The 15546-nt window shown below is 42.0% G+C and overlaps 1 protein-coding gene across 1 annotated transcript; it reads left to right on the top strand.

Moving 5' to 3' along the window:
* Window positions 1–709: 709 nt before the first annotated feature.
* On the top strand, window positions 710–15156 carry mtnr1bb (melatonin receptor 1Bb). Its single transcript, XM_063013798.1, has 4 exons — window positions 710–896; window positions 7033–7862; window positions 13892–13944; window positions 15066–15156. The coding sequence occupies exons 1-4, from the start codon at window positions 710–712 to the stop codon at window positions 15154–15156; spliced, it is 1161 nt and encodes a 386-aa protein (XP_062869868.1).
* The last annotated feature ends 390 nt before the right edge of the window (window positions 15157–15546 follow it).

Raw genomic sequence — 15546 nt, 5'->3', positions numbered from 1 at the left:
ATACATTCTTGAATAAATCATTTTAGTGTACTGTATTATACATGATCCTCATATATACTGTATCATAAATCACTAGATGAATGGATGGATGGATGAATGAGTGGATGAGTGGATGGATGAATGAATGGTTTCTCAATGGAAACTACGGGTCACATGAGATGCCAGTGCGTAATAGTCGAACAGAGCGCATGCCTTGTGTTCTGGCAGTGATGTGTTAAGTCTTTAAAAAAACACAGGATTTCCAGTCTGCTCCTTAAGAACTAAACACTCCGAGTGAGAGGAGAAGCAGCATGGATCAGTGGTCTGCACTCTTCTCCTTTTATTCCTCGGCACTTTGGAGGGGAGCGCAAAGTTCCATAAACCGCTGGACATGACCAGATGTTCCGAACCACATATAGATGCATGTAGGTGATGTAAGGACCTCGGACCTAACGACCACCTCTTTGAAGAGCGAGACCAGGCGAATGGACAATTACGTCCTTAAATTAGGGATAAACTGGGATGATGCAGGTTTGAAACTGGAAGGAAGATTATGGATGACACGAAGGATAGTTTGTTCACTGTAAGTGCATCGCTCTGATTCTCTTTAGTCTCTTTCAGATCATTAGAAAACTACAATTATTATTCAATTATTTAATTATTGTTTTTTTTTTTAAGTATTCAAGATCGTTTTAACTAGCTAAGGCTGGAAGACTCGGTGGATCTCGGCATGTCGGAAAACAACCGCACAGAAGCGGGACAGGGAAACGCCAGGCGCGCTCTGGACTCGGGGACGCGCCCCGCCTGGGCGATAGCGCTGCTGGCCAGCGTGCTCATCTTCACCACCGTAGTGGACGTGCTGGGAAACTCACTGGTCATCATTTCTGTCTTACGAAACCGTAAACTGAGAAACGCAGGTGAGCAAATTACTGTTCATTTATTTCCCAGACATTTTGTACGACGCATTAAAATATACGGTTGGCTCGGTGGGTAGCACTGTCGTCTCACAGCAAGAAGGTCCTGGGTTCGATCCCCAGGTGGGGCAGTCCGGGTCCTCTCTGTGTAGAGTTTGCATGTTCTCCCCGTATCTGAGTGGGTTTCCTCCGGGAGCTCCGGTTTCCTCCCACATTCAAAATACAAAACTGTCCATGACTGTGTTTGGTATTAAACTTGTGAACTGATGAATCTTGTGTAAGCAGTAAGTACCTGTCCTGTCATGAATGAAACCTAAGTGTGTAAAACATGACGGTAAAATCCTAATAAATAAATAAATGAACCCTTAATGACACAAATCAGACTGAGTGCACTTTATTTACATGTGCAGGGCGAACGCTTTTATGTCATTTATTTAAATGTCAGCAGCAATTTCACCAGCTCAGTAATAAGTAATAAGATGTTGGCTGTTATCAAAAGCTCTACTAGAAATGTCACTATAAAAGTGTTTTTATTAGGAGCAGATGATCCCTTTTAAATGATTTATTTACCTCAAAATGCAAGTGTAGTATTAACAATTCTTCAGAGGTTTGCCATGGTGGCACATCTGGCATAGTGAATGCTCACTCACTCACTTTCTTAACCGCTTATCTAATCAGGGTCGCGGGGGGAGCTGGAGCCTATCCCAGCTTTTCAATGGGTGCAAGGCACAAAGTAACACCCTGGACGGGGCGCCAGTCCATCACAGGGCACACACACACACACACACACATTCACCTACAGTGTAATTCAGTGTCTCCAGTTAACCTGACTGCATGTTCTTGTGATTGTGGGAGGAAACCGGAGCTCCCGGAGGAAACCCAGATTTCAACTGATGTCAATACATGAACAAAATGAGTCTGCATATGATTGTATTATCAGGCTAAATGTCAGTTCAACTTCTTGCTCATAATACTGGTTGATAAGAATGGAAATCATACATGAATACTATGCTTTTAGCCCCCTTCTTTTAACCCTGTTTTTCCCTGAATGTAATTTGTCCTGCTGTCTGGTTAGTCTTTATTATTTTGTGTGATTGTAAACTGCTGATGCAAAACTACAAACCTTGTACTGTACAAGCGACCAGAATTCCAAAACTATTCTCTTTACACATGCACGTACTCATTAGCCATTTGGCAGGGACCAGTATCCCAGTGCAGGGATTCTGTGTCAACAGGTCTCGATACGGCAAACGGTACTGTGTGTGATTTCAGTTCAGAACAGAATTTGTTTAGTGTGTGTGTGTGTGTGTGTGTGTGTGTGTGTGTGTGTGTGTGTGTGTGTGTGTGTGTGTGTGTATGTGTGTGTATGTGTATGTAGTCATGCTGTTGTACATGTGCCTGTGAGCCGCGCGTGCCGAATGAGAACAGCATGAATGAGTTATGCAATGAATAAATGAACTCCCAGACTCATTATGTAGAAGCAATTGTTTGTTTATGTCACACAGGGGGATTTCTGTCATAACTGGTACAAACAAATGCACAATTAAAGCTCTGCAGTTTATTAAAAATGTCTGGGATGGAGACTTATAGTGTCCAGGCAGGCATATATCATTAAAATGATCAAGGTTAATATTTAATCAGTTATGAGTTTGGTAATTGAACTCGTACAGGTAAATCGTGTCGGAAAATCATCGCTCGGGTGGCGCGGCGATAAAGCACACCAGAGCTGGGATTTCGAATACATCATATCGAATCTTAGCTCTGCCATCCGGCTGGGCTGGGCAGCCACATAAACAATGATTGGCTGTCGTTCACATATGCTGTCGTTCTTCTAATATTTCATGTTTATGAATATTCGTATATTCTAATATTTTCAATGTAAGTAAAGATATAGTATAAAGTGATTCTCAGTGCATCAATCACCATACTAGATTCTGTTTATTAGTTTGAATTTACAGATTCAGAGCCCCTTAAATAATACACATCCTTTTTCTGGGTTTCTTTGCATTGCTACTGGTTAGCATGTCACATGACTCATGATGAGCTTATATAACGCAGGGTTATGGGTATGACTGAATGTCAGGTTGCTGGTAGGCTTCATGCCTTGTGGCTAACCCCAAACCCTCTGGAGCAGCTGCACACTTTCCCCATGTTTCAGAATGAACGTACATATGCAGGGCAAGAGTCCCAGGGCTCGTGTACGGGCATGGAGAGAAGATCCAACTAAGCATAATGACAAGGGCAAGAGCCCAAAGCAGATGGCAAGGGACAGTGTGGTTGGGGAAAAAATCTAAAAACAGAAGTCAAATCCACTCTTGATTTTATGGAAGCTTCCCACAGCTGACTGTCCCAAAAATGTAATGCTGTATCACTACTGTGTGCACGGTATACACTAGTAATTCAACATTTTATATAATTTAGTGATTAATTCTTTTAAATTGCTTATAATGAAACCAATCAAATATAAAATCAGTTTAAAAAGCATTAGAACGTCTCGGCATGGGTGTAGAAAGAGGAAGCAATATTATCTTAATTCTTGAGATGTCAAGAACACAGAGCTCACACCTCCTCATCCTGTCCTGAACAGAACGACACAAACGCACCAAGAACCAGATTAACACCTACATGCTAGTTCAATATTCGGCAACATGATTAAAACTGCTGCACCACCACTAGTCAAAAAAAAAACTCTCCATCACATCCCTCAAAAATTCTGATCGAGTCGTCCCTAAAGAAAATAATCATTTTACATTTTACAGCGTCTGACCCGGCTCAGGCTGCGGATTCTAATGAAATGTTGTATTTTATAAAATCCAATTTCTTATCCAAATCCCCCACCATATCTCTATAAATGCGCTGTGGTAATTTGAAGAGAGTGCTTATGTAAGTCTCTCAGGACCCAGGGACATTCGGGGCGGAGGTGGAGTCAGCAGTACTTTAAGTTTGGATGTGTGTATTACATGCTGAAATGTGTCTGAGAGATGGTTAGAGAAGAGAAGAAGAGAAGAGGCAGACATACAGCTGGAGGATGTTTTGCACCAGTAACGCTCTTAACGCTGACTGAAATCTTAACAAAATATTTGTTGAAACTGCTCCAGATGCTCTAAGCAGGTACATTACTAGAGCAACAAATACTTATGAAATGCTGACATATTAAAAAAAGTTTTATAATCAATTTGATCCGAATCCCGGGCTGTGTAAAAAGGGTTGTGGGGGGGAGGGGATGGGGGTAAAAATTTTTTAAGACATTATGTAAGCTGTACGTAACTTAGTTTTGTTCCGAATAACGGCGTCTCAGAAGAGCGCCGGCTTTGATGTGTGCCGTTTCTGATTTTTCTGCCTCAATTATGTTTCAGAAGTGTGAGGCTGCACTAATGAGAGCTCAGACTGGACTAGAGGCAACGATCCACAAGGTCACTGCACCGCCTTAAAAAAGGGGTGAAGAGGGACCAGGATGGAATTAAGCTCAGAGAAAAGCTCCGGGCTACGGTCGACTGAAGAATTAAAAAATACGCTTTATCGTAACCCACCTGAATGAACCACACCCGAGGGTTTAATGTTTGAATGAGCAGCTGAATGAGAAACTTTCCTTATTCATTATTAAATTCAGGGTTTTTTTTACTATCGGGTGATTTTTATTTGAAGCTGTGGAAAATCTTTGGCTCACTCTGGCTGTAACCTGCTTGAATTCAGATCAGGACTTTAACTAGGCTACTTCAGAACTTCATTATAGTTTCTTTTTAACCATTTAAAAGTCAAATAGTTTTTTGGGTGTCATATTATTGTCGTGTTGCTTTACTTAATTGCACTTGAGCTTTATATTACAGGCTGATGAATGAACATTTTATTCTATTTTTCTGGTAGAGGTTAATTGTAGGGCAGTTGTAGCCTAGTGATTAAGGTACTGGACTAGTAATTGAAAGGTCACTGGTTTAATCCCCACCACTGCCAGCTTGCCACTGTTGGGCCCTTGAGCAAGGCCCTTAACCCTTAATTGCTTAGACAATATACTGTCAAAGTACTGTAAGTCGCTTTTACATTTACATTTTCAGCATTTAGCAGACGCTTTTATTCAAAGCGACTTACACGATGAGCAATTGAGGGTTAAGGGCCTTGCTCAGGTACCCAACAGTGACAACTTGGTGGTGGTGGGGCTTGAACTGGCAATTTTCTGTTTACTAGTCCAGTATCTTAACCACTGAGCTATCACTGCCCTTTGAATAAAAGCATCTTCTAAATGCTAAATCGTAAATGTAAATTTAATTGTTTTATCATTAATCATTAAACTCGTCGATTCGAAACTCATCTCTGCCATCCGGCTGGGCTGGGCGGCTACACGAACAACGATTGGCTGTTGTTCATACAGGGTGGGAGCCAGGACCTCTGGCTGATTGATGGGGCCTGCACAGGGTCGAGGAAAAATGCGTTGATCAGGGCGTGTCTTACCATACACAAAGTTGATCCGCATATTAACTCGCCTCGTGCAGGTGAAAAAATGCAGTCGGCTACTGCTCACATGTCGGAGGGGGCGTGTGATAGTCTCACTCTCCTCAATCAGAAGAGACGATCAGCATTGGTACAGAGGAAGCGCAGTGCAATCGGGTAAATGGATACGACTAGATTGGGAGGAAAATTGGGGAAAAAACTAAATTAATGGCAAGTTACTCAGGAATCGAGACAGCAAAGCAGTCCCACATCATCACACTGTTACTGTAATTCTTAAATAAACACACCTAAACTAAAACAAGTCAAATAACTAGAAGTGCCAGGGTATTAAATATTATTAATTTTATGAAGTGTGCATTAGATCTTAAGGTTTTAACTCAGGTGCTTTGTTAGCAAGCATCCAAAACCAAAATCAGAATATCTACCAAACCTAACTGTCGATAAATCATTAAAGACGTAACAGACATAAATCATTTAATACATTTAATTATTTTCCAATTCAGATAGAATATAGCTGAAGCTGTCATTATAAAATCATCATTAAAATGCTTCATCTTCATGCACACGCTTTACTTCTGTGCATAAAATGGAAAAAAATAAGGACAAAGTAGAGAACAATTGCATCTCAAGTGCTTGGTACGCTTGCGTAATGTGGCTGGCGTGAAGTAGCTGAGAAATGCTGAGCTGAATAAGTACTTAATAATAAATTTCAAGGACATGACAAACATCTCCAGTTCTGCTCTTCTTAATTTACAATGCTCAGCCTTGGACGTGCATCGAACTGTTATCCCTTCCCTGCCACGCTCTTCCTCACACGCCCACACAGACGACCTCTGTAGCTATCGGAGGGGATCATGTCATACAACACACACACTGAGTAATGAGGGTACTAACAGGACGGGAGAGTGGGCACGGGGCCCGTGTTCATCTGCAGGGGAGGCTGCACTTTTGTTCCTCTCCAAAATTCATCGGCATTTTACATGTAATAGCCAATTATTAAAACACACTCTTTCTCTCAAACACACACACACATACACACACTTAAACTCTAGTGTATTAAATATGTCACTGATATGTAAACACCTTTAAATTTAAATTTCAGATTTGGCTTCGTCCTCAAGCTGACAGGAGGATTGAAGCAAACATTTGGCCTAGTACGGCCATAGTACGGCACCTCTGGAGCAGACAGGGTTAAGGGCCTTGCTCGAGGGCCCAACATTGCCTGCATGGCAGAACTGGGATTCAAACTCCCAACCTTTCAATTGATAGCCCAAAGCTCTAGATTTACTGGCAAGTAGATAGATAGATAGGTAGGTAGGTAGGTAGATAGATAGATAGATAGATAGATAGATAGATAGATAGATAGATAGATAGATAGATAGATAGGTAGGTAGGTAGGTAGGTAGGTAGGTAGGTAGGTAGGTAGGTAGGTAGGTAGGTAGGTAGGTAGGTAGGTAGATAGATAGATAGATAGATAGATAGATAGATAGATAGATAGATAGATAGATAGATAGATAGATAGATAGATAGATAGACAGCTATATGAGCTCAATATAACTGAGAATGATACCTGCTGCTGTAAATTGCTTTAAGTTGCAGTACATTATTCATTCTGGTGTTCATTGGGGTGAACAAACCATTTGACACATAATTTCTTACTCTCTGTCTTTACTTCTTTATCTCTCTCCTATAGGTAACGTGTTTGTGGTGAGCCTGGCTTTCGCCGACCTGGTGGTGGCCTTCTACCCGTATCCACTGGTCCTCTACGCTCTATTCCACGACGGATGGTCGCTGGGGGACACGCAGTGCAAGGTGAGCGGCTTCCTCATGGGCCTGAGTGTGATCGGCTCGGTGTTCAACATCACCGCCATCGCTCTGAACCGCTACTGCTACATCTGCCACAGTTTCGCCTACGAACGCCTGTACAGTTTCCGCAACACGCTGCTGCTCGTGGCGCTCATCTGGATGCTGACCGTGCTGGCCATCCTACCCAACTTCTTCGTGGGCTCTCTGAGCTACGACGCCCGGGTCTACTCGTGCACGTTCACACAGACGGCCAGCAGCTCGTACACTGTCGTGGTGGTGGTGGTGCACTTCCTGGTGCCCATAGCGGTCGTGACCTTTTGCTACCTGCGCATCTGGGTGCTGGTTATCCGGGTTCGGCGCAAAGCCAAGAAGGAGGAACGTGTCAGGGTGCGACCCAGCGACCTGCGCAACTTCGTTACCATGTTCATCGTGTTTGTGCTGTTCGCCATATGCTGGGCGCCGCTCAACTTCATCGGCCTGGTGGTGGCCGTTAACCCTGAGGTCATGGCGCCCCGAATTCCTGAGTGGCTGTTTGTGGTCAGTTACTTCATGGCGTACTTTAACAGCTGCCTCAATGCCATCATTTATGGACTCCTGAACAGGAATTTTCGCAGTGAATACAAGCGCATCGTGACGTCGGTGTGGCTGCCGAGGCTGTTCGTATCCGAGACGTCCAGGGCAGCGACGGACGGCGTACGGAGCAAACCTTCGCCGGCCGTTAACGTCGAGTGAATACAGACGGTCTCTGCAAACTCAAAAACTTGAGTTTGATTTTTGACAAGCATGTCAGCACTTGAAGTCTGTGAACGTTTCATCATGTCTTTACACACAGCTCAGGGTGATTGTGTTGTGATGCCCATTAAAATGTGATATTTAAAGCACTGTAATGTAATCATTACATACCAAAACTCTAAATCCAAAGCCTACAGGGTTTCCTTCATGTCCATTGGTGGCATCTAAGGATTTTATCCCATGGAATTACTGTGATTTTGATATATATTTTGTATATATAAAATAATTGCATTTTTTATTACATTATACATTTAGATGTCAAATATGTTGTTTGTGTTGCTGCTTTCACACTAAAAACCTTTGTTATTACTTACAGATGGATGAAAATTAAGCAAAAGACCAACATATAAGATCATAGTAGGGTGCTGGGTTCCCACAAGCTGCCAAAACCTCTTCAATGATTGTTGGCACATTCCTTATAATCCATGATTTAATGAGAACGGTATAGATTAGCAACTAACCTCAGCCCAAAATCTCCCATAGGTGTTTAAACTGGGACTGAAAGGACCGTAACACATGAGAGAGCGTACTATCCGACTATTCACTGAGCCCGGTGAATGCAGGCATTGTCATCATGAAAGAGACCACTCTCATATTATGGATGGTAGATGGTGAAAGACCTCAATTATTTGCGATCTTGCATGGCCCTGGGTTGGATTCTAACCCCTGGTCACTGTCTGTGGAGAGTTTTATATGGTGACCACATAAGGTTTAATCAGGTTTCCTTCCATTTTCCAAACAAAATCCTACAGAAGGTGCATTAAGTACTTTAAATAGCTTCTATGTGTGATTAAGATACATTATGACGGATTGACTTTTTACCCAGGGTGCATTTCTGCATCGTGCTCAGTGCCTCCACTTGTTAGTGTAAATAAATAAGTAAAAGAACTTCACACTGCCTTAACGTTAAAGGTACAGCGAGGGCACCTTGTTTTAAAATGCAAGCGATGCCCGTCAGAGCAGCGGTGATTCTGGATTAAGCACAATTTTTAATCTCATAAATCTGAGGATTTAGTCGAGATCGATGCTGTCCTTTAGTCGGGATGCAGTTTCAGGATGCTCATCTCATGCAGTTTGTTTTTCTTTAACTTTCCACACATTAAATGGAATAGAAAACTTGTTGGGTGTTTTATTATCTATAAGAAATTATATATTTAAGAAATAAAGTAATTTTAGTGCTTGAATGCAGGACAAATTTCGGAACACTGTGGTACCTTGTAACTTGTCGTCCCTTAAATTCAAAATCTTTGAATCCTGACGCCCTTTGTCGACAAATTTGGACCCTTAAACTGCATTAGTGTGGAATAAGCGTCAGATCCAGTGTTACAGCTCCACGTGTATCTGTGTTTATCTGGATTTTCCTCCCTGTTTCACTTTTAAACTTGTGTTACAGCTCGAGGTTCTGAGAAATGGTGAGAATCAGAATCAGCTTCTCCCAGAGTCTAAAACGCTTCTGGTTCAAAATAAAGCTTAACGTGGTTTAATGTAGTAAAAAAAGGAGACAGCAGCACTAAACTTCTCTTCATTATTACTGCTCATAAGTTCCTCCACTAATCACATTCCTCAGTTGTTTTAGTGCAATAAGTCACGTTAAGCTTTGTTCACTTCTCATGTGAATGCGCAGGTACTGAATGGAATACGGTATTGCAAGAGCAAGCATCTCCACCATTAAGAAGCGTAAGGAAACAAAAAACTGTTTTTAATTGTATTTCAGTGTTTTTATATTATATTTGTGTTATTTTCAGTGTATAAGTGTCAAAAGTAACCTCATTATTTTACATGAGACTAAAATATATGCAGTTCCACGGGTTTCCCAAACATCCTTATGGGAAAAAATACCTTGAAACTCAACGTCTCCAAAAGGTGACGCCACTCCCAGAACCAGCTGAGGTTGAGTTTCAAGGTACCGCTGTATATTGTAATATTAATTTGGTGGGAATGTATTTATAATGCACTACAGAATGGAGTGTTGGTGCTGCACAGCTCCAGAGTCCTAAAACCTGAGTTGACGCTTTACATCAATCGAACACTTGTTTAAAAGCTACAATCTTAAAGTCACATGTACTGGAATAATTGATTATGGATGAGGGGATTGTATTTGAGAGCTGTGTCATAGTTGCCACAGGAGTATGAGACCTTATCCTCGTTATTACCGAAACATCTAATTAATACTATCAATTTCATCCAAACTCTACTATAATGAAACAGATGAAAACACACGTCACTCCACTCACACACAATCACAAATGTCCTCGATACGTCCTTGAGAAAATCAAGTGTAAATAGGTTCTATTCTCCTTTGGCTCCTGATCAAAATACTAAAGAACATCTCAGGGAAAGATCACAACCACTGAATGACCCATTTAGCCCAGAAAAACCATCGTAAAAACGAGCCCAGCGTGGATAGCTGTACGGAATCTGACTTCGTATTCAAACCACACGTCTTTTACCGAAGCATGAACCGAACGGGATGGAATTAATAGTGCTGAGGGGGAGCAGCGATTTAATTAAACGTTGATAGGGCGCACGCGGGGAACAGGTGTACGCGGCGTCGCTCGGCGTGCCGAAACTGGCCTCTGGGAGCGCGGTACTGATAGGACGTCTTCCAATTTAGCATCCAATTCCCCACTTTCATCTTCACACACGTACACGTACTGTCTGTGTTTCTGCTGAGATATGAAGAACTCGAGCTGAATAATTACATGGAAACTTCTTCTGGACTTTTTTCACACTCATTTCACACTCATTTTGGTGAGAGCGGAGAGGTTTAACATTTTCTTTAAGTTGATTTGTTTTTAAGGCTCCATCCATGAACTCAGATCTCTTCCAACTGGACATATTACAAGAAAAAAGAAGCACCTACAGTCATCTCTACAAATACAGCGGTACCTTAAAACTCAACGTCACTTGGTTTTGGGAGTGGCGTCGAGTCTTAAAGATGTTTCAAGGTATTTTGTTCTCATAAGGATGTTTGGGAAACCTGTTAATGCGTCCATGGTCCTGTGGGACTGCATATATTTTAGGCTCATGTAAAATAATGAAAATAACACAAATATAATATAAAAGCACTGAAATAAGAAGCTGATTCTCACAATTTCTCAGAAGCTCGAGCTGTAACACAAGTTTAAAAGTGAAACTGGGAAAAAAAAATCCAGATAAACACAGATAAATGTGGAGCTGTAACACTGGATCTGACGCTTATTCCACACAAATGCAGATTCGTCTCATATTCGCACTTTGATAAAGTTTTACTGCACCGTTCAATCGGTGAGGGGCGGCACGGTGGCAAAGTGGGTAGCACTGTCACCTCACAGCAAGGAGGTCCTGGGTTCGATCCCCAGACGGGACGGTCCGGGTCCTTTCTGTGTGGAGTTTGCATGTTATCCCCATGTCTGTGTGGGGTTCCTTCCACTGTCCAAAAAACATGCAGTCAGATTAATTGGCCCTGCGATGAACTGGCGCCCCGTCAAGGTTGTTACTGTGTGCCTTGCGCCCACTGAAAAGCTGGGATAGGCTCCAGCACCCCCGTGCGACCCTGATTGGATAAGCGGATAAGAAAGTGAGCGAGTTAGTGAGTGAACATGTTGAGTTACAAGGTACTGCTGTACTGGCATCACTGAAAAGCATAAACAAAATTTTTATCACTGTTTTATGTACAATTTTAAAGGCTTTTCTAGGCTCAGCTTTTTCACATTAGACTACTTATTGTAAGCTGTGAGATGAACAAGGAGATGTGGGTGCAGGTACAAATAAGTTCCTGTCTGACGAGCAGCGTCAACCACTTCCTGTGCTGCTTGTTATTTTCTTTTCTTTTCGATACTTTCTGTATGTGCAGACATGGCTCACGCTGGGAGTCACATAGCTGCCTTTGTGCTTCTGGTGTTTATAAGGATCATTCATGGTAAGCTCGGCTTGATTTTAATTTCTTTGACTGGTGAAATTTACTGGTTAGATGGAAAATAATATATTTAGTAAATATATAACTGTAATATAATAATAGTATTATGATTTTTTCTGGTTTAGACACTTGTGTTGCATTATTATAAAGCAGTATAGCTTGTCTGTGTTCTGTTACAGATAATATAGTGTGTAGAAATCTTTAACATGCTTTTTAATATTATGATATGATATTGTGAAATATCTATTAGAGATTTTTAGTTGTAATATATATATATATATATATATATACACCGACCAGGCATAACATTATGAGCACTGACAGGAGAAGTGAATAACACTGAGTATCTCTTCATCACGGCACCTGTTAGTGGGGGGATTATTATTATATTAGGCAGCAAGTGAACATTTTATCCCCAATGATGTTAGAAGCAGAAAAAATGGGCGAGCGTGAGGATCTGAGCGAGTTTGACGAGGGCCAAATTGTGATGGCTAGACGACTGGGTCAGAGCATCTCCCAAACTGCAGCTCTTGTGGGGTGTTTCTGGTCTGCAGGGGTCAGTATCTGTCAAAAGTGGTAAACCGGCGACAGGATCATGGGCAGCCAAGGCTCATCAATGCACGTGGGGAACGAAGGCTGGCCTGTGTGGTCCGATCCAACAGACGAGCTACTGTAGCTCAAACTGCTGAAGAAGTTCATGCTGGTTCTGATAGAAAGGTGTCAGAATACACAGAGCATCACAGTTGCAGGGCTGTTTTGGCAGCAAAAGGGGGACCAACACAATATTAGGAAGGTGGTCATATGCACATGTATAGTACTGTGCAAAAGTCTTAGGCCACCACAAGTTTTAGTCACCATCCTTATTTATTTTTCACTTTCTTTAGTCTCTATATTAAGATACAAACAGAAAATGTACGCAAAATGTAAAAAAGCACAATTATTTTGAACAAATTGGCTTCCAAAGGCAAAAGTCAGTATTTAGTGTGACCTCCCTTGGCACAAAGCACATCCTTAACTCCTAATATATTATACCAGGCTTCTTTCAGCACCTCCCAGAGTTCTTCTTTAGGTTTAGGTCTTTTATTTTTTCATACTACCTCTATAATATTCAGATCTGGGAGGCCGGGAGGCCAGTCGATGACTGTTAGTGTTTTATCAGCTGTTTATCTCTCTGAATATGATTTCACTGCTTTAGCAACATGCTTCAGATCGTTATCATGCTGACAAATAAAACCATTCCCAATCAGGTGCTTTCCACATACGTGTATAACAAACAGATCGGTCGGTCTGGAGCTTCCTGTGCATCGTGTGACAAATCTTGATTCATATGATTAATACTAAACTGATCAACAGGAACCCAGAGTCTCTTCGAAGGGCACCAGACAGCAGTCAACACAACAGTAGGACAGAACGTCAGCCTGGCGTGCATTGTGTCCGATAAGATTAAAAAAGTCATCCAGCTGCAGTGGTATAAAGACAGAGAGGAGTACAATCAAACCCTGGTGCTGTATAATCCTGAATATCCCATCGTTCATTATAAAAGTGTGGGATTTGAGCTGGTAAACAGAACTGACACCAAAGTTCTACAAGGATCCATCCTGCACTTGTACAGAGTAACAGAGGAGGACAGCGGTGACTACATTTGCTCTATCACGGCTTTTCCTCAAGGATCCATAAAATGCAGCACAAAAGTCCACGTGAAAGGTACATTTACAGTTTCTTACAACTTCACAAGTCAGGCTGATGTTCAACATCTGCATTAACCTTCATCACTCTGATGAGTATGTATTTGACATGATGGTGTCATCTAATCATGACGTTTGTCTGTCGCCTAGCTCCTGAGGTCCAGTTAAAGGTCACATCCCCCAATAGGACGTTGATAGAAGGGGACGATGTGAGCATCACATGTGTCAGTGATCCTCCGGCGGACAGTTACAGCTTATCATGCACACAGGTGAGTCAAAAAGAGAAAGAACGATAAGTATCGTCCCGACTGCAACAGGCCACATCAACAAAGCCAGTGACCCTCCACTGACCGTCTCTATCTTCTTCAGAGAGGGTGAACAACATGCTGGTGAAAATATCTGCTCACCTGCAAGAAGGTCCTGGGTTCAGTTCCCAAGTGGGGCGATCCGGGTCCTTCCTGTGTGCAGTTTGCATGTTCTCCCCGTGTCTGTGTGGGTTTCCCCCGGGAGCTCCGGTTTCCTAGACGTGCAAGTGAGGTGAACTGGTCACAGTCACACCTAAGAGCAATTTTAGTGTCTTCAATTAACCTGACTGAACCCACACATGGGGAGAACCTGCAAACTCCACACAGAAAGGACCCAGATCGCCCCACCTGGGAATCGAACCCAGGACCTTCTTGCTGTGAGGCAAGCCACCGTGCCACCCAAGTGAAAAACATCACCTTCAAATCCTATTAAACAAAGAACCGAACATTTCACTCACTCACTTCTCAGTCAACTTTCTTCTCCACAGAGTGATTTAACATGGCGGAGCCAGAATGGAAGCTTCAGGATTCAGAACATTACTCGACACTGCAGGAACCTGACATGTCGGCCTCAGTGGAACTCATCAGCTCCACATTCACAAAGCCTTCAAGCAGCCGTGCAGCTGAGCGTGGACTGTGAGCCTTCATCTTAGATTTTGATCGACACTATCGGCTTTTACACACTTCACATACATAATAAATCAAGGCTTCTTTAGTGAAGGTGAAGAAGCTAACATGAATCTTAATGTCATTTTATTAAGCTGAATTACTCTCGTTCTTTTAAACAGACCTTGACGTGGAGTGTGATTCCAGAAGCCAAATAGCGGTTGAGATGGAATCAGATCTGATGATAACCTGTCAGGCAAACGCTTCCACCTTGGGTTCATTACAATTTGTCTGGACGAAGGTAATACAGCATGTTATACAAAATATTTGCACTCCTGTTATTGCATATTAATCACACTCAATGATTTCTAATCATTAACCTTTCCGGTCCATGATTTTTTTACTCAGTTCTTGTAATCTGGTCCAAGCTAATTTTGATGGTTTACGTAAGGAGTTGTTTGGTCTTATATTTTGATAAATAAATGCCGTCATTTTTTTTGTATCCAAATAAGCTAAAGACAATTTAACAGTTTATAATTTTTCATTATATGGTACCTTTTGAAACAATTACCAATATGTAATCCAGGTTTTCTTTTGCAAGTTTCGCATATACTGTATACGTATATGCCGTCAGCTTCATCATCAACAACAATATCCCCTCCGCCTCCACCGCCTCCATTTCCAACACCGGACTCAGTTTCGCTGCCACTCTCAATTGCTCTTAAAACCTGTCTTGTTGGCACACTAGACCCTTGATTTTGGCTATATTTCTAAGATGGTAGAAGGCTGTTTTGGTGATGGTTTTAATATGGCTGGTGAATGTAAGATCTGAGTCTATTAGAACGCCAAGATTTCGGACTTGGTCTTTGGTTTTTAGAGCCCGGGAACTGAGGTGCTCACTGACACTGGTCCTCTTTTCTTTGCTGCCAAACACCACAATCTCTGTTTTGTCCTTATTTAACTGTAAACAATTCTGGCTCATCCAGTTATTGATGTCCTCCAGACACTGACACAGTGAATCTATTGGGCTGTAATCATCTGGTGAGAGAGCCAGATATACAGTATCTGTGTGTCATCTGCATAACTATGGTAATCAATGTTGTTAGCCTGTAGCA

The sequence above is a fragment of the Trichomycterus rosablanca genome, chromosome 18 (assembly GCF_030014385.1).
Source record: "Trichomycterus rosablanca isolate fTriRos1 chromosome 18, fTriRos1.hap1, whole genome shotgun sequence".
NCBI lineage: Eukaryota > Metazoa > Chordata > Actinopteri > Siluriformes > Trichomycteridae > Trichomycterus > Trichomycterus rosablanca.
Note: the sequence above shows the minus strand (reverse complement) of the source record. Positions and strands in the feature narration are given on the sequence as shown.